The sequence below is a fragment of the Rissa tridactyla genome, chromosome 18 (assembly GCF_028500815.1).
Source record: "Rissa tridactyla isolate bRisTri1 chromosome 18, bRisTri1.patW.cur.20221130, whole genome shotgun sequence".
Lineage (NCBI taxonomy): Eukaryota > Metazoa > Chordata > Aves > Charadriiformes > Laridae > Rissa > Rissa tridactyla.
In genome coordinates, this window is record NC_071483.1 from 8,207,869 (window position 1) to 8,235,051 (window position 27,183).

At 39.4% G+C, this 27,183-nt stretch overlaps 1 protein-coding gene across 3 annotated transcripts; it reads left to right on the forward strand.

Annotated features, from left to right (window-relative positions):
• The first annotated feature begins 399 nt into the window (after positions 1–399).
• Positions 400–26,502, forward strand: HNRNPR (heterogeneous nuclear ribonucleoprotein R). Of its 3 annotated transcripts, none has more exons than XM_054224013.1 (11): positions 406–550; positions 6,950–7,115; positions 9,423–9,541; positions 9,976–10,083; positions 10,786–10,899; positions 17,442–17,618; positions 20,284–20,419; positions 21,525–21,730; positions 22,717–22,866; positions 24,913–25,034; positions 25,227–26,502. In XM_054224013.1, the coding sequence occupies exons 1-11, from the start codon at positions 476–478 to the stop codon at positions 25,837–25,839; spliced, it is 1,986 nt and encodes a 661-aa protein (XP_054079988.1). In that variant the 5' UTR covers positions 406–475; the 3' UTR covers positions 25,840–26,502. The 3 variants fall into 3 exon arrangements, with proteins under 3 accessions (XP_054079989.1, XP_054079988.1, XP_054079987.1); XM_054224012.1 differs by having other exon boundaries at positions 415–550; positions 6,947–7,115; XM_054224014.1 differs by lacking the exons at positions 6,950–7,115; positions 9,423–9,541 and having other exon boundaries at positions 400–550.
• Positions 26,503–27,183: the final 681 nt, after the last annotated feature.

Consider the following 27,183-nt stretch of genomic DNA (forward strand, 5'->3'; position numbering starts at 1 on the left):
AGCAGGACACGGCTCCAGCAGGGCCCACCGGCAGCGCCCAAGCCAGGCCCACAGAGGGGCTGCTCCGCCCGCCTCCGGGCCGGAGCGAGCCCTGCCGGTTCACCTGGGCCGGCAGGCCCACGCGGGCGGCGCCGAGCCCGCTCCCCTCAGGCGGCGGCTCCGCCCGGGCGGGCAGAAGCGGCGGGGCGACCCCGCGCGCTCCTCGCGCTCCCTTTGTTCGGAGGCCACGGGCGGCGCTGCCCCTTTAAATCCCCCCAGCGCCGGGCTACCGGCGCGCCGGGCTAAAGGCGCTACGCCATTGGTTACAGCGCCTCCCTCTCATTGGTCTCCGGGAGGAACGGCGCGTCCCGCCTCCCGCTTCTCATAGGCGCCGCCACCCGCTCGTTGAGAGCGTGAGGCCCTGAGTGGGTGAAGCAGTGGTCCCTGGAAACAGTTCCGGGAAACCCCGCGTGTTGCCGGGGTCGCGCCGCCGTCCATGAGGAGAAGGAGGAGCGCGCGCCATTTGCCGTCGCTGCTTGGGCCTGAGCTGCGCCGCGCAGGCCCCGCTCCGGTGAGTCCGCGGGGAGCGTGGGGGGCGCCAGGGGCCGCTTCGCGCGGAGGGGGGGGTGCTCCGCGGCCGGGGTCGAGGGCTTCAGGGCAGGCCCCGCGGCGGGGCGGGCGGCCGCGGGCTCCGGCTAGGCCCGGCGCTGGCGGAGGCGGGCCCGGGGCGCTCGCGCCGCGCAGCAGAGCGGGTCGGGGGCGTCGCTGGGTGCCGGCCGCGGTGGGGCGGGCGGGCCGGCAGCGGCGGGAGCTGGCGCCGGGGAGCGGCCTGGGGGCGGGCCCTGTGGCCTGGTGGGGGAGGGCGGCTGGGCCCGGCGCGGGCCCTGCGCGGGGTGGGGGTGGGGGGGCGGGCGGGCGGCCGGCGGCGGGCTGAGGCGGCCCCGCTGCGCCCGCCCGCGCGGGTGCGGTGTGCATGCGGCGGGGAGCCGGGACGCGCTCTGCGCTGCGAGAGGAGTCGATTTCTCCTCGATCCCCGCTCGGCGCCCCAGGTCAGCGGGACGCGCTGCCATGTGTCGGTGGGGAGCGGGGGAAGCTTTCGGCAGAAAGCGCAGCGCTCTCGCGGATCTCGCGTAGCGTGTGTCGCGATAGAGCCGGCTGTGGGGAGGGCAGACAGCGCGGCTGCTCCTCGCAGCTCTCCGGTGCGCGCTTAGTGCTTCCGTTGAGAGTAACGCCTGTCAAATGCTCTGAAGGAGAAATGCTCCAGAATTTTGTTGCTAAGATATTGTTTTTCTTAAACGACGTTTCACCACAAGCTTTTACTAAATCTTAAAAAGTTTTGCATAAGTACGTCATTATTACTGTTATATTTAAAATGAGGCTTTGGTCACTGGGTCTTAGCGCCCTTCTTACCTGTCAGTTTTTGAACGTGGCTAATTATGTACTTAAATTATGCTGGATTACTTTTTTTGAAAAAGTTGCTTGGATTCCCCTTCCCTGCATACTGCACTAAAGCATCCCACCAGCAGTGATGCGTTTATGCTGCAAAGGATGTTGATGCTCATGAAGCTCTTTTCTTCCTTTTTATTTTTTTTCTCCCTTTTGAAATTACACTTTGTATAACACTGATCTTTTTATGTCTCTTCTAAAAGTAAAGGTGATCTAACCAAAGTTCTGCATCTTGCAGTGTAATTTTTCTTAATTTATGCAAACTGTGGTGTTTGCAAACTAGCAGAGTTTGCTTCATAATTTTGTATCCTAGAAACTGTGTTTCCCATGAGTTCTTAATACCGTTACTTCTCAGTTTTTCTGTCTTGATGTGAACACTGTTGGAATAACATTTGAGTGTCAATTTACTACTCAATTTACTAGTTTTGTCAAAAAAAGGAATATTCCCTGCTTTCTTAGGCAAAGATCTGAAAAATTTTTTAAAGATAAATTCGTCAGAACAAAGCTCATTTTTGTTGAAGTGTTGTGTTGAACTGGAGTGCCGTGAACGTTGGTCTGTACAACCCAGACGATCAGATGAGCTATGAATGGCCAGCTCCACTTAGGAACGGGCATGTCCAGGCTTTAGAGTTCAGGTTAGCAAAATGTAGTAGCTGCTGATGCAGGCAGTGCTGTACTTTAATGGCACTGATGTGCACCTTGCTAAGCTGTTGTGGTAAAGTCATCTCCCACGATACTTGTGTTAGATACTGAAGCATAGTTTCTGTACAGGCTGGGCTAGTCTCTTGCTTAGCACCATGATGGAGGCTCTCCGATTTTTTTCATTCCATGGGGTTATGGAGTGGGAAAGACTGAGAACTCTCCGCTGGAGCGGTGAGGGTGCTAACTACACTTAGTTTTGAAGATAGTCTACTGCTGAAATGCTGGTATGGCAACCTGGCTAATGTGTAAAGGTCTTCAGGGTGTGGTAACTTTGAAACAAGTCGTCTTGTAATTGATGCTAATATAGTATATCATAACGAAGTTATTAAAAATGTACTTGCTGTGATTGAATAAGATATGGTACATATGGCTATAATGCCTTCATGTAAAAAATAAAGGGCTGTGCCAGTAATGTTGTGAACAAGTGAGGTTTTAATTAACCCCCAGTTCAGTCTTTTAATGTGAGTTGTTATCTCCCCTTCACTCATGTGTTCCTTATCTTCCTGTTTTGACAAGAGCCTTCTTGAAGTGTAAAGCATAATTTTATAGGGATTACGCTTTTCTTGTGGTTCATTTAAAAAAAAAAAAGAAAACCCCACAAAAACCCAACAACCAAGTTAAAAACAAACAAACAACAATCCCAAAATTTTTCCTCAGTGCTGTTTTTAATGTGGTATAACTTAAATGTTTGACACAAATAATATATTGGGTAGAAGGAATAGTAACATAAGCAAGTTGAATGATTGGTGCAAAGCTCTTATGTATGATTTAGTTATGCTTCCTGTGCACCTGAGCTAAACAAGTACAATTTAGTTCCTCCATGAAATCAGAAATCACGTAGCAGAAGGCTGAAAACAGCACTGGTGGATAATCTTCTGTGAAGTTGGTTATGGTAGTTTGAGATATTGTCCCTTTGTCAGAAATTGCCATTCCTGTTCACTTAAGTTGTTACTAAGCATGTTTTAGTTAACTAGACTATGAATTTATAATTAATTCGATGGAGTTATACTTAGATAGTCTGTGGGTGGCAATCTCTGCTAGAGGCATGGTATAAAATGCAGGGAATAGCAACGTCACGGCTGTTTAATCAGTGATTGTCAGATTGAGGCTGAGATCAGGTTTCTGTTTTCAAGATGGCATTTGCTGTGAGGCTCAGGTGTGCGTTATTTTTTTTTCTTTCATTTTCTAGGAAAAAGTACTATTTGAGCCATGTGAGTTATCAAACATGAAAAAGAATTGTTTCTAGGTAACTTAGAAGCACCTGTAGTTTTAACCTCCTACTTGTCGTAGGATTAGAGCTTAAAAAAGGCAGTAGTTACTTAGCAAATTATTCTTTTGAGGCGCAGGAATTCTAGGTGAAAGATAGTGTATGTCTTACACCGTGCTTTGTATCATTCACAGTCTTCAGGAAAACATTGTTGGCAACAGCAGTGTGAAGTTTGAAACAAAGCAATCCTCCCCTTCCCTGCACACTCAGTTCTGCAGCTCTGAGGTGGGGAAGCTAGATAACTTCTCAGGCACCAGTGGAAATTCTCCTTGACTATATGAAGTTGTCCCTAATGTGTATTTATGACTGCTGCTCATTTGGTACACTTTCGTGTACACTCTTTCAAATTCATGCATTTCTGTATGTTTTAAAAACAACATATCCAACACATACTAATATACATAATCCTTTATTTATAATCCACACTTAAAATCATTTAGTTTCAACCAATCTCTGTTTTTTCTAGATATTTGAGTTACTTAATGCAGATGAAACATTCTTGTGTGGGTGCTCTTCTATGTGGCCCGGCTTGTCATAGGCTGAGTCACATGGACACACTGTGTATACAAACATAGGTATCATTCGTCTTTAACATGCTTTTAATATTTTTTTAGGGGATAAGAAAAATGTTAATAAATTAATTGTTTTCCTTACTGATAAAATTCAGTTAAAAATATTTCCTTGATAGCTACACGTAGCTGATGTTATCTAGAGGAAGAGCTAAAATATCTTTCATCTATTTCAGCTATATACGTGACTTTCACCCACATATCTCTGCTGAACTCAGAGTGCAGATTCAGTATTGTAAGAGATGTAATTTTGCTTGTTGGTGATCATTCAGGAAGAAAAGTCAGTCTAATCTCAGATTTCAGCCCAAGCTTGCAAAGCCAGCAGGGCATCTAGTGCTATAACTGTGAAAAGAAATAAATTTCTTCTGGATGCTGTCAGGACCTGAATATTTTGACAGCTATGTCACTTCAGATTTTTCCAGAGTAAATTTCTTTAAGAAAGTCTTCTAAATTAAGTTTATGTGACAGGAAACAACTAAAATTTGAACACCCAAATGGAACTTTTCTGGCCGGTGAACATGCTCTGCATTTGACATAAGTTCTTTGTAAGGATACTAATTCTTAAGCAAAACTAAACCATGCGGCTAGTGAATTAAAATGCTGAGACTTAATTTACGTTGTCTACACGCCTACTTAAAAAAGCATTTGATCAGCTGTGGTGCTGTGTAGTAGTGTGATACTGAGGGGTTAGATATTGCTTCACACACTGGTGTATATTTGTCGTGTATGTAGATGTCTTTTCCTGCCGTTAGGCTGCAAGTCTTGCCTGTCAGAAGTTTGAGTTATTGAACTGCAGATGAAGTGTTTCTCCCTGGACACAGAATAGCCATCAACCTTTTGTTCAGTTATAGGCAACACTGAGAACAGTGCTAAACTTTTGAGTGTGTGACACTTGAAAGCTACTCCGGGTTCACAAAAAAATGATGTCTGGGAGCATCACCATAAGCCATTGAAATTTAGAAGGTACTTGTAATTGTTTCACATAACTTTTCTGTATTTATGTTTTGGCTTAGCCTCACAGTTCTTGGTGTGGGTGTTTTTATTTTTTTTTATTTTTTTTGCGTACAGAGAAGACAATATATGTGTAAGTAACTGATTTTATAAGGTAGTAAAAAGGTGAAAACAAACAAACAAAACCCCCTCCATATATCTTTTTTTGTGTATATCATCCTATGCATTTTTGAGAAGAGGGATTTAGAATGGTAACTCTACCCAAAGCATTTTCAGTTTAACTAAACCCCCTCTGCTCTGTAGTGTTTCAACTTTGAGATCTCGCAGAGGCTATCTAGCAAACAGACATCTATCTGATTTATGTTTTCCATGATTTTTGTAACCTATAGAAACTTCACGTTCAGTTAGCGTTTTGAGAATTCAGCTAATGCTTGTAATGATAGGTAAGCATTATTGTAGTCTTTGAGTACCATTTTTTTTTATTTATTCTGTGATTAGGCTGTAGTCACAGCTGCTTTTCAGTAAACTGAATTGGTTAGAAAATAATTTCTCTTTGTCAAGTAGAGAATGCGTGTGTTTATGTATGTGCTATGTAGCTATGAAAAACTTCCTCACTGGTTGCATAAAGAAGTGGCATCTGACAGAGAAACAATGTGAGGCTGTATTACATCTCTCTAAAATTGCCCTTCAAGTCAAGACAGCTTTAGTAAAATCATTACTTTTCTGTCTGAAGAAAAATGATTTTTTTTTTTCCTTGCTCAAGCTTGCAGATCTTCATAGGATATCTTCCAAAAAGTTCATGAGCCGTAGTCTAGAAGGGATGGGTATACAAGTGCCTGTTAGAGGTGTGATTATGTTTGGAGACTTGTTTTGCAGCGGAGTAAATAGCTTGAGGCTTCAGCATTTAAAAAAAAAAAAACAACAAAACTGTTCTTGAATCATCTTCATACCTGTATTCCAGTACTTAATTGCATTGCTCTGACCATGCTGCATATGTCTGTCTGGTTATCATTTCACTGCTCATCATCAACTTCTTCATTATCTTTTGAAGCCCAAGGCTCATTTCATTTCTGAACTTAACAGCTGATCATCCTAATGTTCTCTGCTGGGTAGTTGAATTGTCTCTTGTCAGCCTTTTTATTTGAGAGTACTAAATGTCAGCTGGCTGGCTAATTGAGAAATTGAAACTGTTTTTAATGAATTGGGCAAAGCCCACTGGAATTGTCTGAGAAGATAGTTGTGCATTTTTCAGTGCACATATTTGGAATCAGTTTTTTAATTCTGAAAGCAAGTCTTCTCATTAAGAACTGAAGATGCTGCAGTCATGGCTTCCTTTTAAACCAGTAAGTTATATATTATAAAAAAAGTAGCTGTGATTTCTAGAGCTTCTATTTGAGTAAAACTGAAAGTGTGGAAACAGTTCAGTTGCAGCTTCAAATTATAATGTGCATTAGAGTGCAATGTTTCTATCCTTACTGAGTTCTGACAGTATCATAAGAAAGTGTTTGGCTTGTGCGCAGCATATTGGGTTTGAAGGAAGACATGGCAACAAGCCAAGAAAATGAAAATTAGCAAACAAGTATTGACATTTTTATACATTAAGCTACCCTGCAGGGTTATGTGTTCACTAAATTTTAAATGGTTGTTGTAAAAGTAGGGGAATGGGAAATGAAAATAGCACTAGCTCTTCTGATTCTTCATTTAAGGATGTTATTATCGTATCCCCGTATATTCTAGCTGCTATGGTAACCAGTTAACTTACCGACAATCAGCAGATAAAGTTTAGACATTGTTATGTACATGAAGTACATTTTTAAAAAATTATGTAAATTCTTCCATGTACATTTTCCACAGTATTAAGGGTTGTACTTTCTTTTGAAACTTAGGTCAGCTGCATCCAAAAAGTATTAAATAAAACTTTTGATATAGGTCATTTGCAGCATGTATACAAATTAGTTTAGATAAATCATGCATTGTCCTACAAACTAGTTATTTCTGGCTTATTGTAATATAGCTCCTGAATTTTTTCCAGCAGCATAATAAAATGGCTAATCAGGTGAATGGTAATGCGGTACAGTTAAAAGAAGAGGAAGAACCAATGGATACTTCCAGTGTAACTCACACAGAACACTACAAGACACTGATAGAGGCAGGCCTCCCACAGAAGGTGGCAGAGAGACTTGATGAAATATTTCAGACAGGTATAATATGCATTTCTTGTTTCTGACTGGTTATGAAAGTGAGGGCATACCATTTTCAAATTTTTATAGATTAAGGTTTAAAAATTCATTGTTTTTGATCTGTGTAGCTCTGAATGTTTTGCTACTTTGACTTCCCTAAAGGCAAATTGGGTTTGACATTGACTAATTACTTGACACATCCTTAGAGTTGTATGTGATATCTTAGTTGCTTTAGGGCACAGAGCACTAGTTTCTTAGATGTTGTCGAATAAAGATGTATGTTTGAGCATACTAAACTGTACTTTTTTTTTTTTCTTAAATCCGAATCATCATTTTGCTTTTACTTTTCTACTGTCAACTCCTCACAGTGGTTCTTAAACACTCAAAGGCTGGATAGGTGACTTAGTGAGAGAAGCAACTAGCTTGTCTTGCCTGGGACTACATTTGAATTGAGTCTGCCTGTGGATTTTTTTGTTCTCTCTAGTTCTGAGTGGACAGTTTAATCCATGTTGGTTGTTACACCGAAATGTTCAGTTTGACACTAACTGCTTTTCAACAAAGTTGAGGACTAAGCTATCTAGCAAATAGAGTAATATCTTGCTGGTAGCAAGTGGTCTCTGCAACTGATAGAGAGGTTTCTTAATACACAAAGGTTTTTCTAGTTTGTTTTTGTAACCCCCTTATTATTTTGTCCTACAGACAGAGGCTTCCTTTTCCTCTTTGGAGTGTGTTATATGAACAGATTTACAAGAAGCAGTAGAAATGCTCTATGCGCTGATCATGAATGCCTTGGTGGCAAGATGTCAGTTTTTGTTGAAACAAGTCAAAATTCCACTGATGAAGTGAAGGCAGTTCAAAAACAATAGCTTACCAATCTTCAGTATGATACTCTGGCTCACATGGATGATGTCTTTTGGAAGTCATTCACAGTGAGCTTTCATCAAGCCTTTACCAGCTTTTATTGGCTTTAGACATGCACTTTCTAACTGTGGGTCATGATGATGTGCACTTGATGGTTTGAGAGGAGGTATAAGTGCCTGGTCAGAGGAACTTGTGGGGCTCTAACATGTGTTGCAGTTAGGTTGTGTTGTGAGGAGTTCTCAAGGGACTTAAAAGCTTTCCAGCCCAGAACTTGACTACCTAGTATAATTCTACTGCATGAGTAACCTGAAAACATTTATTCACACTTCCTTAATGCCACTGAAGATGTTTGCATTGTGCAGGTGTTTTGTCAGTGAAGCAAACTACTTTTGACACCCAAGCTAAATTTGGGGTTGAACTTTGGGATTTTTAATCTGCTGAGCTCTTACATGAAAGATACAGGTGCCTTCCAATATGCAGGATCACTTCTGAAATGTAGTCCTTGGGCTTGGCACTACTGTGCATTTTTTGAAATCAAGTAGTGGTTAAATAATCTGTGTATTTTGGACATCTGGCTGTTGCAAAGTGTGTGGAGTTCTTGGTATCTGTCCTAAATTTTGCTGTGTAGTTTAAAAAGTGCAAATCTTAGTCTGTACTTCTCATGCTCCACAGCTTAATGCAGGTGCATTACAAAAGGAAAGAAATAACCTGTAAAGATCCTTAAACAGAAGAAGTGCTTCAGAACTGGTCCAATGTTTCTTGGGGGAGTCTGTACCTGTAAAATTAACATTATCCTTTTCGGGTACATAGCAGGACTTGAAATAATACCTTTTTGAATTCTAGCTCTTGAAGTTCATAGAGCAACAAAATGAGTAAAAAAGAAAAAAAAATTAGACATACAGAAAGTCCACTGATTTTTGCTTTTTGAAGTTGGAGAAAAGAGTGAACAAATCATTCTACTTCCTTATATTTTGTGGGTTAGAGCTTCATAAGTATTTGATCATCAGTTAGGTAGCTCCTTTTTCACAAAGTATAGGATACCTGTAATGTTCACGTCAGCTTACTCTAGAACAGCTCCTTTCAAGAGAAGGAAGTGTGAAACTCAAAATGAAAGACAAACAAACAAAATCCAAATTATTAGAAGTGAGCCGGAGTTCACTGTTTCAAACGCTGGTGTGTAATACTGCTTTTATGCAGCACAGTGGATTCCTGAGTGTTAGAAAACTGTTACACGTGAGGTATAATCTTGCACGTCAGTTAGTACTTAGGTATATACATTTTAATTTAACTTTTTTCATTGTTGTACTCATGTTCTTTCATATACTTGTGTAGGAGTATGTAATTATATTAAATGTATAATTCTGTTGCTATGGAACGTAACTTTTTGACTTTAAAAGCAAACTGCATAGTACTTAGTTTTTATGAAATTCAATAGAAATCTGTAACTTCTTTATCTTTAACTTTTAGGGTTGGTAGCTTATGTCGATCTTGATGAAAGAGCAATTGATGCTCTTAGGGAATTTAATGAAGAAGGAGCCCTCTCTGTATTACAGCAGTTTAAAGAAAGTGACCTGTCGCATGTACAGGTAAGGTGAGAGCTCCAGGAGTGTGTTCTGGCACTATTGGCAGGAGAGTTGTAACTTAGAAATTCATTGATGTTGCTGTATTCTAACATTTCAAACCCAAATCACAAGCCCTTTAAAAATTGCCTTAAATGTGTAGGTATTTGAATGCAAAGCAAAAGCTCCCAGATAACAAAAATGAGTGTGCTATTGAGAAAATAAGGTAAAAATACTACCTGGAATCTGATGATTTTTTCAGTCTGACAAGTTTATTTGGTTCATTGTTATATGTTTATAAAGGATGTTTTCTAAAGGATTTCCAAAAATGTTTCTTTTGACACTTTCTTTATTGCATTGGCTTGATATAGTGACCTCAAGGTGTGGAGTGTGTAAGATTCGGTGGATTCACAGGGCTTTTCATATGCACAATTGAATTATTTTGTAAATTGTATCTACAGAACAAAAGTGCATTTTTATGTGGAGTTATGAAGACCTACAGGCAAAGAGAGAAACAAGGCAGCAAAGTACAGGAATCGACGAAGGGACCAGATGAAGCAAAGATTAAGGTAACATTTAGAAAATACTGATTATTCTGTACTACCTGGTATATTACCTGTATGCAAACTGAAGTAATTTTGGATGTACTTAAAAAGCATCAATACTACCTGGATAAGTATCTTCACACTTGGCTTTAAAGAAATATATGACAGAGATCCAGAAGAGATAGTGCTTTTTTGAAATGCAGATCTTCCTGATTACACAATTGCCAAAAAGTGTGAACTTAATGTTATGTAAGGTCTATGAAAAATATTGATATGTATTTAAGAATTGTCCTAGTGGTCCTTTTCTATTGAAGTTTTATGCACTCATAAAATCACTTTGAGACTGACTGGACATTTCAACAAGGTATTAATCTGTTAAGAAACTCTTCTGTTGTGCAAAAACTTAAGTACAGAGTGGGTGAAAAGAATTGCCTGGTGTTCTGGAATTCTTGGGTTACTACATATAAAATTGAAAATAAGGGAGAAGAAAAATGAGTTCTTTCCAGTTACCTTGTAGTGTAAAACAAGTGTTGCTGTGTGTGGTGGTAGTTTTTTAAACTCCCAAAATAATAGGGGTTTTTGTAAGTTCTGTTTGTCCATGTATACCTTGTTACCAAACGTGGCAAGGAGCAGATAAGGAAATGCTTATCTTAGGACAGTTTTAAAATTCTTAGTATTTTAATCCACTGTGCTCCCCCCATAACTAATGTGACAATTCTTTTTCAGGCTTTGCTAGAGAGGACTGGTTACACTTTGGATGTAACTACAGGACAGAGGAAATATGGGGGCCCTCCTCCCGACACTGTATACTCTGGTGTTCAGCCTGGTATTGGAACAGAGGTTAGTATATACAGACTAATCTGTTATTTTGAGTATTTGTGCAAACTGATAAAGAAATACTTGAAAATAAAATTATATTACAAGTGAAAATTTAAAGTATTGCAGAGGAAAACATTCTTCTATGTTTGTGTGTCTCAATCAGTCTGTCTTACTTACTTGACATTAGGAAGCATTTCTTTACTGAGAGGGTGGTCACACACTGGAACAGGCTTCCCGGGGAGGTGGTTGATGCCTCAAGCCTGTCAGGGTTTAAGAAGCATTTGGACAATGCCTTTAATAACGTGGTTTAACTTTTGGTCAGCCCTGTGGTAGTTGTGCCGTTGGACTACCTGCCCGTTGTAGGTCCCTTCCAACTGAACTATTCTGTTCTATTAAGGACTGAAAATACTCAACTGATCTTAAGTATTTTGTCCTGTCGGTGGTGGTTAGCCTCTTTAGGAAATCACAGGAAAGCTGTAAAGTTGGCTGTGCTTTAATACTATTCTGAGTATGTTTTTATACTTTCAAGTTTCTTGAAGCATGCTAGAATGGGTAACTTGTGGAAACTCCCTTAAGATAAGAACATAAATGTTTCTCCCATGAATCAGCATTAGAGGCTGTAGCAAAACCCAGCCAAATAGTTATAGAAACCATACCTCTACCAAGTTAACTTATTGCTGGCATATAGTAGGATTTAAAGACTGAATACTGCTTTAGAGATGCTGCTTGGTTTGGCTGTCTGAGATGCTGAACACCTCGCTGAAATGTGTATGCCTTACTAAATGTAGTCTTTTGCTCTTGCTCTTGAGCTCTGAGGCATAGTAATCAACAACTTCAGCATGATTTGGTAGACTAGGCAGAGCGTGTTTGAACACATGTTACTGGAGATTATTGTGGCACTTCCCCCCCCCCGAATGAAGTGGGTGTTTTGTGTGGTAGGTTTTTTTGGGTTTGGTGGGGTTTTTTTGGTGTTTTTTTTGTTGGTTTGTTTTGTTGGGGGTGGGCTGGGGGGAGCTTGGTTTTATTTTGGGGGGGGGGGGGGATTGTTTGTTTTTGTTTGTTTTTGAGAACTGCTCTTCTGTCCTCAATAGTTGTGGTTATAAAGGAGTGTAAATGCCTCTTTTTCTAATATGAAAGAATGAGATGTATCCCTTTGGATTGTGGCAGGTAATATTTTGTGTTTGAAACTTAAGTAATACCGAAGCTCTCAGAGCTTGTGCCAGTTCACATATGTTGATGCCAGAACTGTCGCTGATGTCAGTAATAGCAAACCTCTGGCTTTTAGGGATACCCAAGTACTGTTGCCGATTTCAGGAAGATTCATACTAGGTAGACTTTTTTTCCCCCAAGATGTATCAGATCTTTCGATTGTAAATATTTGTATGCTGACTGATTTGTCTTTTTAAAACATACAGTGGAATTCATTACCCGTTAACTGTAGCTTTAACTCTCTTTCAATATGTACTTGAACATTGTGCAGCAAAACAAAAGTATTGATAAATAATCTTAGGGATGTTCAGCATGTTGAACGTTCACAAATTGTCACAGTGACTATTTTGCTGAAAGGATTATGTTGGTGAAGCTGTCCAATGTATTTTTTTCAAGTGGGTGGGCTTTAAGAGCAGCTGGACCTTTTTGGAATGTGATTATGTAATAAAGACAAAGTAGTTACAGCTGTGCAGAAGCTTGGAGGAGAAAATAATTGCAGTAGGATTTGATATTAAATTTGAGTTTTCCTTTTATTTAAGGACCTGCTGCTCCAATGTAAAGCATTTTGCTTATAGTGTGGTCGCATGGTGTTGATACTTGGAGACGCTTATGGGAGTGTTTATTGGATGAGAATGGAAGCAATTATTTGGGTGTTTCCTTCTCTCCTTCCACTGGCTTTGTCATTTGCATCTGCAAACATTGATAACTGCTTATCATCAAGGGGCTTGTACTGTGCTCCTTTGTTTTGCTTAAAATTTCTAAGATGTGTTTTCTCTGCTTTTTCTTACCTCCTGTTACACCAGCGGTTCTTAAAAATGGTTGGAAGGGTTTTAAAAATAGATTTATTTATTTATTTTCCCTCTTCCAAGGGACAAAGGTGTAGTCAGTAAGCACGTGGGGAGATTCAAGGACATGATTCAACCTGTGTATCTGCACAAACTTCAGTTTGGTTATAGATTCCTCGCTTACCTATTTGCAAGGCTTTGGTCTCTAGCAGGTTGTTTTGTAGTTTATTCTAAACACTTTGAGTACTCTCGGTCACGCTGTTGTGACGAGTCTTTGTTACAGAAGTTCTTTTGGAGGTTCTTCTATAAACCACCAGGTTATATTTAAGAATATGATGAACTTCTTGAACATCTTTCAGGTTATAGATTATTTTCCATTCTTTGAGATGCTGAAGCTTTTATGTATACCATCAAGAAGATGCTTAGAAGCATTGCAGTAAGGATGATTTCTAAAGGAAATATTCATATTACATGAAGAAAAATAAATTCCTTGGCAAGGGGAAATAATTGGAATGGGTCCTTGAACTGAAAGATGATTTACATAACTGATGCTTTTGCATGATGTTTTTGGGTTTTTTTTGTAACTGATGATTTGCATAGTTTATCAAGCTCTGCTTAGGTATGCCTGCTCTACGCTAATTGTAGTTTATCATTTTACTAGAGTATCTGTGCAAGCAATGCTGCCATTTTTGGGGTATTCTTAAATTCCATTTTTTTTCTACGCAAAACTACTTGCAGTTGTTTTATTGTGGTTTGAAATACACCAGTTGTTCAACAACATTGGAGGACATGTAAGCAGTAGTAACATCTACACAGCAATTTCAATAACTTTTGAAATTAAGTTCAGACAAGACGAGGAAATAAAATGTTATAAATATTTAATTCAATTCAGTCTCAGCAAAGACGAGTTTAAGTGTGTAAGGAACAAAAGGAATTTTGGTCACAAGTCCACTGCTAGTCAGGGGTGAAGAAGCTTTCATGCAAACAAGACAAGCATTCAGTGTTTCAGTTGGATATTGATGGATGGTAAATCCAACATCATATCTGTAGTATCTGCATTTGTGGGTAGTATGTAATAAGGTTGAGCTGTATTTGCTAAACAGGTTAAAATATATATTTTTCACTCCTGATCTTCAGTCTGCTGATTGAGGAGTTTGTAGTTGTTAAATTCAGGGAAACAGAAGGATTTTTTTTTTTTCCTCTTTAGAGGAGTGTAAAAAAAATCTGACATTCATAGGGCCTGTCCAGACTAATGTTAAACCAAAAATTAAGGAGGTGACTGGGGGGTTACTTGATTTCCATTCTTCACTTTTTGGTGCAAATGAATAGAATACTGTTTAAGGCATGGTATGAAGAACAGGAGGCTTCATTGGTAGCTGTAAAATACTGGCCCTTTACCCAACTATAACAGGGATAGGAGGAAAGCACTTTCCAAAACTAGCACAACACAGCCAGCATGAAGAAAGTAATTGACTTAAATCTGTACTAATTGCTGGAATCGTCTCAGTTTTATTGAGGGGTCTCCAGATAAAGTCAGTCCTATTCCTGAAGTTTTGAGAGACTTCTATTTCAGTGTTTTTCAGTGATGTGAAATAAAAACTTGAAAATTCTGTCAATATATTATTTGCCCGTAATGTGCTAAGATGATGTGCAAGGTTAAATAGATGTTTAGACTGTGCAGAATGGAGGAATTGCTACATGTCCTTGTAAGAGCTGAAATTTACTGGGTAAGTAGTATAAACATAGTCTTTGAACATTGTTATGAAAAATGCAAAATTGCTTTTAGCTCTGTGAATGGTAAGTTGGTATTGCATCTGCTCCTCTATGGGTGCGTGGTCAGAATTTTTGACAAAGCTGGAGAAGGGTTGTGAAGCTAACTTGCAATCTGAAGAATGATATGTTACTGGAGATGTTGGGGCAATTTAACCTGCTTTTGTCCATGATCAATTGAATGGGAAGGATCAGATACTGTAATAACTCTAACTTAAGAAGCAATGGTATAATAAACTCAGCAGGAGTTGAACTAGACAAAGCTTGTGCTGCTTTTGTATGCAAATGGAATGTCTCTTTTGTACTGGAAGAACTGTGGAGGTTCAAAGGTTTTTCCACTTCCATTTTAGTGAAGATTGTAGATTTGGATGAGATGAAGCAGTCGTGTGGCCTACACTAATTAACACTCAAATCTGGCATTTAGGAAAAATTGACTGCAAAGCACATGAAGAGCACTGTTAAAAGGAGAGAGGTTTTGAGGAAGCTCTTGCAATGCTGCAGTACACTTCTGTTAGCTTTTGATGACAACAGAAGAGGCTCTGTTGAAATAACTGAAGGACGCATCATCTAGTGGATTGCACCCCTCAATAACGTTCAGTGAAGTTCAAGAAACTGAAATTGAATTTTTTCTAGTTAAGGCTTTTCATAATTAATTTTCTAAAACAGTAATAAGAACAGTGGGGTACTCGAGTGCTTTGTACAGGTCCTTTAGGCAGCAAAACTGGAAAAAGTAAGTCTGATGATCAGTGTTTCCAACAAAAACCCGGACATGATTCAGTTGCATTCTACTTCGACATGTTCTCTTACATGTTTCACTGATAATACCAGTTTCCAAAGTTTTTCCACGGTACTTCTGTTGTGGAACTGAAAAAAAATGAAACAAGACATGTGATGTTTACGTTCTTTGGTATTTCAGCAACTTTATTCAAGCTTATCAACATATCTGAACCAAAGTTATTGCAGATGTTTCTTCTGACCCTTGCAGGATGTTCACCCTGTGTTTGTCATGTCTAGTATTGATCTTGTAGTTCATTAATGTATTAAGTTTACATGCTCAAAGCAAATTCACTTAGATGTGAATTACTCCCACAGAGTTACCTTGTCCTTCTGTTATAAATGGAATTTACTCTAGCATATAGGTGAGATATGAATGTATTCAAATTAAATCCTTAATTCTGTTTCTCATACTAGCTCCTAGAGTGTATTACCTGAACTGAACTGTAATAGCAGTCTTGTGGAATTGTCGGTGGTCTAAAGTTTGTAGAGAGTGAGCCGAAGAGACTGGAAAGAAAGGAGGAAACAGAAGCTTTCAGGATGGTAAATCTTTGCTAAATAGCTGGGAAAGTAGACTTTGTATTTGGATTAGGGTTTTTTCTCAGACTTTCTCAAGTCTGTTCTGGTGTGTCACTTCAGTTTCTGCTGGAAACATGGGCAGCTGAAACAAAGAATTTAATGTGGACTTTTACATTTGACTGACTTAGAAACAGTTACAGTTTGTGGAGAGTTCAAGTGACGGTTTCACTGTCTTGGTAGCAAGTGGAGTTCCTGTCTTGTGCATTTCCATGATGGTATCAGTTTTTTGTCTTTAAGAACTGTGCATGGGTTTTGGAATGAAATCTTCTAGGTAAAGACAATGGGCTTTTTGGGGCGACGAGGGGAAAGCCTGTTGGCTCTGCCATTGAATTTCCACTCAGTATAATAAATCTGTTCCTTTTTTTCCCCCAATAGCAAATAAACCATGATCGATTGGCATTCACACTGAACTGAGGGAAGCTAAGCTAAGAGAAAGAAATGTTCTGGAAACTGAATTTCAGGAATATCTGTACAGCATAAAGAAATATCTAAAGGCTCTAGCTTTCCTTTGGAGGAAAATAATTTGTGTTCCACATTTAAAAAAAAAAAAATAAAAATCAGTCATCACGCTCCCCTTGTGGATTTGTTTGTATTAATGCTTACATGGGCATTCTGAGTGTCTTTACTTTGGGAATTATCTGCGCAGCCTTCAGTACTAGATATGGCTCTGGCAAGGCCCTGCCTAGAGGGAAAAGGTTGACTCCTCCTGTTTTTTGTTTTGGTGTGTGGTTTTTTTTTTTACTACAAAAAATATTTGAAGTAAAATAAATACAATTTGATCTTAATGGGCGTTAGGAATGCTTTGCTTGTATTAGCAATTCAGATATTTTGAGACCAAAGTTTATTGTTGTCACTCTGTGTAAGAACCAAAAATGTGAGGACTCCATGTTTTTTCAGGGAAATAGAAGAACATTCAGTTGGTAGAAGCTAAAACAAATACAGACTAGAAATGAGATTACAGTGTATATATATATACAGTGGAAAACATTTATTGGGTAATTTAAGGATTTTTGTAGACTTTTTTCCATCTCTGTAGCTTTCTAATGAAGATTGGGCTACAGAATGATTTGAAAATACTGCAAGAGCTAGGAAGTGCTTGGCCTGCTTTAATACAGGATACTTAACTACGTAGTCTGTAAGGTCTTTGTTTTCAATTGCCAAAATTATAAGCAGGTAAGAACCATTTACCTCTTTAGTGTTGGAAGTTTATAACCTCTTCAATATAAATAGCAAAAACAGGTTTTCCATATGTAAAACCTAGTACTAACAGTGGGAGGCTTAGAAGAGTTAATAGGATATGTGATAATGTTGGCTGCAGTGATGGCTACCGTATTTCTGCTGTGATGGTTTGTGCTGCACTGTGCTTCCTTTCCCAGGAACTTTCAAATATTAAAAGTAAGTTTGGATTTCTGAAAAAGCTTTGTTTAAGTGTCCCTTCCTTTTTAGGTTTTTGTTGGTAAGATTCCCCGAGACTTGTATGAAGATGAATTGGTACCACTCTTTGAGAAGGCTGGTCCAATTTGGGATCTACGCCTCATGATGGATCCTCTTTCTGGTCAAAACAGAGGTTATGCTTTCATTACCTTTTGTAGTAAAGATGCAGCGCAGGAAGCAGTCAAACTGGTAAGTAACTTATTTTCAGACTGGACAAGATAATGTAGACAGCAAACGTGTTGGTAATCTCTTAGATAATGAAGTCTTTGAAGTGTTTGATTAGAGCATCCATTGACAGACTCAAAATTTTACTTTCTTAAAAATTGCCTCCTGATTTGATTTAGTACGTACAAATAATGCTCCTAGGACTGTAGTCTACTCTAGCATGCTGCAGTCTGCTGGAGGTACTTGGGCAATTATAGTAAGAGCATACTGATTACAACTGGAAAGTAAGTTCTTTAAGCTTCACTGTGTTTAAGTTTTATCACCCTTCCTACTGTAAAGAGCTAATTAGAGATTCTTTGTTTTGCTGCTGCTGTGGAGGAGGTCTCTGACTTGGTGCTCTTTATGGTTCACAGTGGCCTTTAGCTCTTTCCAGTGGCAGTCATGCAGTCAGCTCAGTACATGGAAATCTGGCTTGGCCTACATCTAGTCATTTTGGGAAAGGACACAGAGCAATCCCTAGCGAGTTAAGAAGAGACAGCAGTCTGATTCATGCCCTGGTTCATTGGGCCTTGCCTCTGCCTGAGAGGAAGAAGTAGAATCAGGCACACCAATGTGTATCTCTCAAGGTTTTGGATATGGCTGTGAAATACTGCTTGTACTTTGAACCTAAACAGGTGAAATGCTTTGTCTCATTTGCCTGAGCAGAATTCATCTGATCCTGCATGAAGAAGGGGGGAAAACCCTAAACATCTAGTTAAGCTGGGTGAAAACAAACCAACCCTGAAACCTAGAGAAACTCAAGAAGTGATTCTGTTGCATTGAAGAGCTTCAGAAGGAGTCATTGCGTCTAAATGTTCCACTGTTTTTTCCCTCAAATATTTTCATGTACTTAGAAATAGTTGCAGTTGTTAGGTTAGGCTTTTCCAGGTTAGGAATTGCACGTCCCTACTTAGGCTGTTTTTCCTTTCTAGAGCCTACTTAGATGTTTCCTGAGGGAGATGCACAAAATAGGTTTTTGCAATTGATTGCTTCTGGATTTTGGTGTTTGAAGTTGGTGGATGTGAGTTACTGTAACTTATGAAGGAAAAATTGTTTTGAAACTTGTTTCTTTTTTTGACCAAGTTGAAGGTGCTCAGAGGCGTTACTTGAATTTTTTGCTGATTGAGGGAGATGAAAGGGAAGATGCTGAAGTGACAGGAGATTTAGCAAGTGATGTGCCATTTTTGGAAGACTGGCCTCCATACGCTGGATATGGCACCGAATAAGTGAATTTGTGTGAATATATTACTTAAGTCTGATATCTGGATTTCCTTCCCCCTACCTCCTCCACCCTACCATTATTCAGTAACGGAGCCAGGCTTGTATTCAGGTGAAATATTTTCCAGAGACTACTGGGGAAAGGAAAATGGGGCAGACACATGCTAAATTTTGGAGATAATTAAACCTTGATGGCAAAGTTGAGGTTCATTCAGAAAATGAACTTGAAATTTTGAAGTCTTGGTTTTCTACACCAGGTGGGCCTTCTGCTTGTGTTTGCAGGTGAAATGGTTATGGTTGTAGGTAAAATGGCTTTGTGGGATAAAATGTAATTTGAAAAGCAGACTCATATTAAGTTCATGGCACTCAAACTCAGTTTTACTATGTTACGAATCACTGTTGTATTTGAAACTACATTCTGAGATGGTTTTGTCTTCCTTAAAGTGATCTTGTTTGATAGCCTGTGGTACCTGAACATTGTTCAAGTTCTTCTTGAGTATGAAGAAGTTTACTGAAGGTATTACTCTGTCGTCTGTATGACTATGTCTCAGCTAGGGTAAAAATGGCTGAAAACTTGCTTTTAAAGAATTGCATGAGACTTTCAGAAGCTGGCTGATGATCAAACATCCATCCGCTTAGCTTGTGTTTGAAAATCCTACCGAAAACAAAGGTGATGTCTATCTTGAATTCTTTCTTTTTTTTTTTTTTTTTAAGGTTGAACTCTCGTACCTTTGAAGACCTATTGGGAGTGTTAGTGTTGTAATCCCAGTGTGGGCAGAAGCATGAAGCAGTGGGCTAATTTTTTTTTTAATGGGAAGGTTTAAAACTTAACAGTAAAATTTGTAGAGTCTTAGCGTTTACAAGGTCAAAAAAAATCCCTGTGGTGGGGACAAGATCACACATTGATTTGGACTTTTGAGTATCTCACAGCAAATATGCTCAGTGTTTAAAAGCTGTCACAGTAAAGTGGAAGAGCTCATAGTATCTATAACGCTGTGTAAAAATAATCGCTATAGTAATCTTGAATGCTTATTAAAAACAGCAGCAATGACTGACATTGAGTTCCAGCACAGGGAGCCATCACCAGTTGTCTAGAAAGATCTTTCAAGTCTGAGATAAACAGTAGGTGAATGAATTCACCCCATGCAGTTTCTGTCTGTTTACACGTTGTTCCTTGTACATCAGTTTCTTGCTAGCTTTCCATTCAGCAGAACTTCCAAAGTTTCTAAGGAAAACCTAAGCTCGGCAATGTTTGTCCAAGTGAATGTTGATCCAAATATTGCAGTTCTAGCAATTCTCTTGCAATGTGAGTTCAACATGCTATGTATAAAAGTAGTAGATCATGAAGAAAATAGATGATTTCATGATTATAGGGATCTTGTTATCCACATCATTGTGGAGGAAGCAAATGAATGGCTTTTTGTTTTCTCAGTGTGACAACTATGAAATCCGTCCTGGGAAGCACCTTGGAGTATGCATATCCGTGGCAAACAACAGGTTATTTGTTGGGTCAATTCCAAAGAATAAGACTAAAGAAAACATATTGGAAGAGTTCAGTAAAGTCACAGGTAAGACCTTCTTAACGAGTTTGTCACACTGATCCCAAAATTCCATTCAGTCCCTCTGTTTTATAGGTCCAGTTGTTTGACAGACGTGTTCAGCTGTCACTGAAACTATTTCCAAGTTGGATTCCAAGTTTGTTTCTGGTAGAAATTTTCTGTATCAGCTACATTTTATGGTGGAATGCAAAGGGATTACTGTCTGTTTTGCTGATCGTTAAATGAATGATGTCATAGGTTTACAATTTGAGATGGAAACAGCACAAATGAACTCAGAAAAAAGTGAAGGTCTAATTCTGTTACCTGTTCTAGCTTCCTGTTGAAGGCTCTGTATTTGTAACTGGATCTACAGTAGATTCTGCTTTCACAACGGTGTAGCTTTCGGGGACCCTCAAAAAAACGTATAGTTGAGGAATGATGGGGAGGAGGGAATACTAAATCAGTTTAGAGGGAATGTTACTGTAGAAGTAGTTAATGACAGGTTAATTTCTGTCGCAGTTCTTCAATGTTGTTCCCCGGTATATGCAGCAAGTAGGAAGAAAAGAAGTCATCTCGCCACTGGAAGGATGCTTCTGCTTTAAATAAGATACTGAAGTCTTGATCACTGCCTCTTGTTCCTGTAGGAGAGTTTTAACCTACTGCTTCTTTTTTTAGGATTGCTATTTATAAGTACTTCAGGGAAATGGTGAAAACAGTGAATATTCATTTAGTTATCTCTCCTCTTTTTGGAGAGATGTGGAAGAAATTCTTTTCAGCTTCCCCTGGAGGCGGGGAGATGCCACGTATTAATGCTGACTGCTTTTCAAAAATGTCAAAATGGTAAAACAAAATATAGAAAACTTACACCGTGTGAACTGTTTAGCTTGATGTTTTGCAGGGCCTAATTGTGAGGTAAGTTTGTTTTGGAAAATTTCACATGCTGGGTGACCTGTTTCTGGGCAAACTGGATCGATATCTTTTATTTTGCTTTTCTTGTCCTCCCTCTCCCTTTCAGGAGTTAAATTCAAGGCTGTGTATTACCAAAAAAAACCAAAAAGTGAAGGCATTTTAGAGTAGACTCTAGATTTTTTTTTTCTTCCTTTTGAATTTTGATACTAAAGACCTGTTTTTTCAGAGGGTTTGGTGGATGTAATCTTGTATCATCAACCTGATGATAAAAAGAAGAATCGAGGATTCTGCTTCTTGGAATATGAGGATCACAAGTCAGCAGCACAAGCTCGCCGCCGCCTGATGAGTGGGAAAGTAAAAGTCTGGGGAAATGTTGTGACAGTGGAATGGGCTGATCCAGTAGAGGAACCTGATCCAGAAGTCATGGCAAAGGTAAGTAAAACCTTAACTCGGTGCTCTTGTGCTTTGGGAGGAATTTCTTTATGCCATAGCGACAAATCTTTGTTGCAGCTCAGCAATGCTAGTTTTGAGGCGTGAAGAGCAATTGGAGGGCATTTTTGTAGTAAGCCATGCAAACTGCCATGGTCTGAGCACTGCAAATTCTTTGCCTGTGTAACATGTTAGGAACATGCCGTTGTAACAGACTGCTGTAGACAAGGGCGAATGGGCATGAGCTGGACCACAGGGAACTCCACCTAAACATGAGGAAAAACTTCTTTACTTTAAGGGTGGCAGAGCCCTGGCACAGGCTGCCCAGAGAGGTGGTGGAGTCTCCGTCTCTGGAGACATTACCAAAGCCGCCTGGACGCGTTCCTGTGCCACCTGCTCTGGGTGACCCTGCTCTGGCAGGGGGTTGGACTGGGCGATCTCCAGAGGTCCCTGCCAACCCCTGTCATTCTGTGATTCTGTTTGTATTTAAACTACTGGCGTACAGGGTTATCCTACTGGATTGGCACATCGGTCTGTTCCAATTATCTGCTTCCGCTGATAATGAATACTAGCGGGTACTTTGTAAAACTATTTTCCAGAGGGAGAGGAAGCTAAAGTTCAGTGTAGGTAAATGGCATGCTCCTTTATCCCTGTGTTTTGGGGTAACTCTTTGTTGCTCTTGAGGTCTATTACTAAAATCTTACTGGGATTTGTAGCATCCCAGAAGCAGAAAATCAAAGTTGGATATTCTTCTGATCGTGGAAGGAAACTGTGGAAGGAGAGGAGTTGTAGAAACTTCATACAGGTAACTACGAGGCTATCTTTTTTTTTAAAATTTTTTTTATTTTTTTGACAGGTACAGAATTTAGAAGGTTACCCAAAATTTCTTAAAGCCGATAAGGAGAGAATAACATCTTACTACTTTATCTTAGTTTCCTTTCAGGTTTGACTTTTAAAGATTACAGGTTGCTTTCTCACTTTTTCACCAGGTGAAAGTTTTATTTGTAAGAAACTTGGCCACTACTGTGACAGAAGAAATTCTTGAGAAATCCTTTTCTGAATTTGGAAAGCTGGAAAGAGTAAAGAAGTTGAAGGATTATGCTTTTGTTCATTTTGAGGACAGAGGTGCAGCAGTGAAGGTATGTTGATTATTCTTTCTTAGCTAAACTGATGTGAGCAGTGGTATTAAGAAGCTTCTTTACAGAAAATATCTAGACAAGACAATTTGTAGAGCCCATTTAATAAGGTTCTCATTGTGAGGATTTTAATACTGATAATTTTGTTCCTATGATTTCAGCAGCTAGGAGGATGTGAAACTTGCAAAGGACAAAACTGTAGCAAGTTAACAAGTAGACTGGAAATGAGGTATAGACCCATGCAGGAGAGTCTAGAGAAGAGGGGGAAAAAAAAAGATCAACCTAGACAATCTTTCTGAGGAAACACTGACAGAAGGTATCAGTCGTCTCTCAAAGACCCCTGTTTAAAGGCTCTGTGTAGTTTTGGAGTGACAAAAGTATGAAATAGAAATTGCGAGGTAATTAAAAAAAAAAAAAAAAAGTGCTTTGAGAAGGGGAGAAGAATGGCACTGGCAACTCCTTTAATGCATTACCTATTTTTAACTCTATGTGCTCCCTGGAAGGTTTCTCCTAAATGATTTCTTAGATGTTGGAGGTCATTACTGTAAGCTTCAAAGGTGTCTACCTCTTTATCTAGGAGCAGTTGAGAAGGTCGTTCATCTCCGCTGTTTGTACTTCAGTGGATTGAATTCTGTAGGAATTACGCAATCTGTTTTTTAAATCCATAGTTTGTAGAGGGAAGGAGGAGGAGAGGAAGGGTTTTGCGCCTGAGAGTCTTGAGCAAGTATATTGTATGTGGCTATATAGACAATTCCAACCTTATTAAACACTTTATAACCATGTAATAGCTTATAATTTTCCCGCCACCAAACCAAGCTTTAGAATACTCTTGAGTTCGGCTTTAGGATAAATGTAGCTCGTATTTCTTGAAGTTGAAGTCAGTTTGGATAGTTTTAGACAACCTGCCCAAGAGAGGTTAAGAGATTGTTGACATAGAAAGCGTGAGTCACAACATTTCCAGACATGTTTTATTGTAGTATTTTTTTTTTAAACATTCTCCAGTCCCTCCCCAGTAGACATTACTTCTAAATGCTCTGTTAGATTTGAGCAACTGAAAACTTGTAGCAGATGAGAACAGGTAGATCAAATGCAGTACAGCAGAGTGTCTCCGATGCTGCTCTTCTCTGAAACAAGCTGAATACTACTGCATCTGCCCCATGTGACCAATTTATGGCCACTAAATTGGTTTATGAATTCCATGAGATATTTTTGCGTATGGATGTGTTGTTCATTTTTAATGAAAGCGTTATTATGATATGAATACATGGAATTGGCTCATTGATTCCGGTGTCTACTTAATTTTCATACTTTCTTTGAAATAAATCGCTATGATCTCTAATGTTTTTGAGGCATGTTGCTGTACAGACCTGTAAAGTCTTTGTTAATGCAAATATTAATACCCAGAAATGTTAAATGCGAAGCAGATCACTCCAGGTAAAGAATCGGGGGGTACTTTGTGTGTGTATGTTAAGCTCTCTTTGTGTGTACACTTGATAATTACAAAATACACATTACTTTTCTGGAGGATTCTTTCCTCAGTTCATGAGATCACCAAGTTTCAATAATTTTTTTCCCCTTAAGTATCTGTCCTCAGAAATAGTTGACTTCCTAGGAGGCACTCATGGGGCACATTCAACTAGGTAGGAAGCCCAAATATTAAAAAAACCTCTTTTGTGTGCATGACTTACAAGTACAGCAAGCGTTTGTGTCAGTGTGAGTAGTGAGAACTTCTGTCGGTGTATTTCTGAAAGATATCTGGGTGATACAGGAACATACAAGGTGATGGTGTTATGTCTGAGTTTTTAAAAAATAATGGTAAATATATTTTAATACCATTTTCTTATTATATGAAGAGAGTATTTTTTTAAAATGCTGCTTCACTGTAACTTGAAAGAGTAATATGTAGTATTCTGTTTAAGTAGCACAGAAACAAAGCACATGGCATAGTTCACCTGGGGCCGCCCAACCCTCTGGTTTCTATCAGTAAGTTTTAGTTTCCTTTGGAATGGAAACAAATTTTTAGTTGTTTCTCTTCTAATTTTTGTACAGGCTATGAATGAAATGAATGGGAAAGAGATAGAAGGGGAAGAAATTGAAATAGTCTTAGCAAAGCCACCGGATAAGAAAAGGAAAGAACGTCAGGCTGCCAGACAGGCCTCCAGAAGTACTGCGTGAGTGTTCGTTCTTGCACTACTGTAACACTGCAGAATGAAGTTCTGCTGTAAAATATGAGCTTGTTTAGAAGAACCTGAATGAATTTTCTTTTCTCCATGTTTTCTATTGTTAATCAACAAGGGTAAATTTATACTTTAGTTTGGGAGACTTTTGAAGGGAAATAATTGCATGTTTCTTTTTCTTAATAGGTATGAAGACTATTATTACTACCCTCCACCTCGCATGCCACCTCCTATTAGAGGCAGAGGCCGTGGAGGGAGAGGTGGATATGGCTATCCCCCAGATTACTATGGCTATGAAGATTATTATGATGATTATTATGGTTATGACTATCATGACTACCGTGGTGGCTATGAAGATCCCTATTACGGCTATGATGATGGCTATGCTATAAGAGGAAGAGGAGGAGGAGGAAGGGGTGGGAGAGGTGCCCCTCCACCACCTAGGGGGCGGGGAGCACCACCACCAAGAGGTAGAGCTGGCTATTCACAGAGGGGGGCACCCATGGGACCGCCGAGAGGAGCCAGGGGTGGGAGAGGGGGTCCTGCACAGCAGCAGAGAGGACGTGGTGCTCGTGGAGCCAGGGGCAACCGTGGGGGCAACGTAGGAGGCAAGAGAAAGGCAGATGGGTACAACCAACCTGATTCCAAGCGCCGTCAGACCAACAACCAGCAGAACTGGGGCTCCCAACCCATCGCTCAACAGCCGCTCCAGCAAGGTGGTGACTATGCCGGTAACTATGGTTACAATAATGACAACCAGGAATTTTATCAGGATACTTATGGGCAACAGTGGAAGTAGACAAGTGAGGAGGGATTGAGAATATTGGAAACATAGAATTGGCTGTAGCTCTACATCCTTCAAAACAAAATTGGCTTAATGTTTCATCCTTCAGTAGCGATTGGCTGCCATTTGTATTGGGCTGAAGAATCACTCTATTGTGTATATACTCGAGTCTCTTAGTTTTCTTTTTTCATAAACGCACTTGGACATTACTGGGCTTGCAGAATTCCTGAACTCCATATGGGGTTTCAATGCTTTTATCATTTTAGGCTTCATTTTAGCAGTTTAAAAGCAGGAATGGCACACTGTTCAATCATGATTTTGCAGAACCTCTGGTTTTGGACAGTTTCTTTTTTTTTTTTTTTTTGGATTTGGGATAGACTACATAGGAGTATGCTGTACATAAAAGTAAAGCTAGTGCTTTGTCTTAGTAGTTTTAAGAAATTACAACAAATTAAGTTTTCTTGTATTGAAAATAACGATTGTATGTTTTGCATTCCTAGAAGTAGGTTAACTGTGTTTTTAAATTGTTATAACTTCACACCTTTTTGAAAATCTGCCCTACAAAATTTGTTTGGCTTAAAACGTCAAAGCCGTGGCAATTTGTTCCTTGATGTGATTGTATTTCCAATTTCTTGTTCATGTAAGATTTCAATAAAACTCAAAAATCTATTCAAAACATTACCTATTTCAAATTCAATTGTGTCCTAAAACATTATTTCATTGGTAATTCTTGCGAAAAACATTGTTTTCAAAGTATAACTGCCTATGTGAGTGATCAAATTCATGCAAAATTTCTTGTGCTTTCCAACATGTAGCCCTGTGGACATCAGACTGAAAACTAGGAGAACTTGCAGATTGCCCGAAGGGCACTCTTTGTTTAATTGCTGTTCGATAACTTAACACCATCTAATTTTGAAACCTTTTTTTCTTTTAAAAAGTGTTGAAATGTATCCAAACATTCACGGAGATCTAATTTAAATATATTCTTCTAATGTAATGTGGAGAAGGAAGCATAGCCTACAATGGTGTTAATTTTGTTCCTTTTCGTTATGTACTGTGGAGTCCCTCTAGAGGCTATTCTGGTAGGATCCAGTCGTATTGTATTATTCAGCGTACAAGCACATAGGGAAATGGGTTTGATCTCAAGCATCTTAGCCTAATATTTGCCTAGGGATGAGAATTATAGATCAGGTGCTGTGGCACAGTAAACTAACTTCTTGCTACAGATAACACAAACGTACTCTCCATATCCTGCTTATTTCTGTCTTGACGTTTTAATTTGATGTTCTGCCATGATGAACAATTTGCCTTAGAATTCTCATGCCTTGTAATAAGGCTGTTTTTTAAAAAAAAAAAAAA

Coding starts and splice junctions, on each gene's coding strand:
- HNRNPR (XM_054224012.1), top strand. CDS start 476: ATGAGGAGAAGGAGGAGCGCGCGCCATTTGCCGTCGCTGCTTGGGCCT. Junction 9,542..9,975: donor GTGACCTGTCGCATGTACAG/GTAAGGTGAGAG, acceptor TTGTATCTACAG/AACAAAAGTGCATTTTTATG. Junction 20,420..21,524: donor AGAGTTCAGTAAAGTCACAG/GTAAGACCTTCT, acceptor CTGTTTTTTCAG/AGGGTTTGGTGGATGTAATC.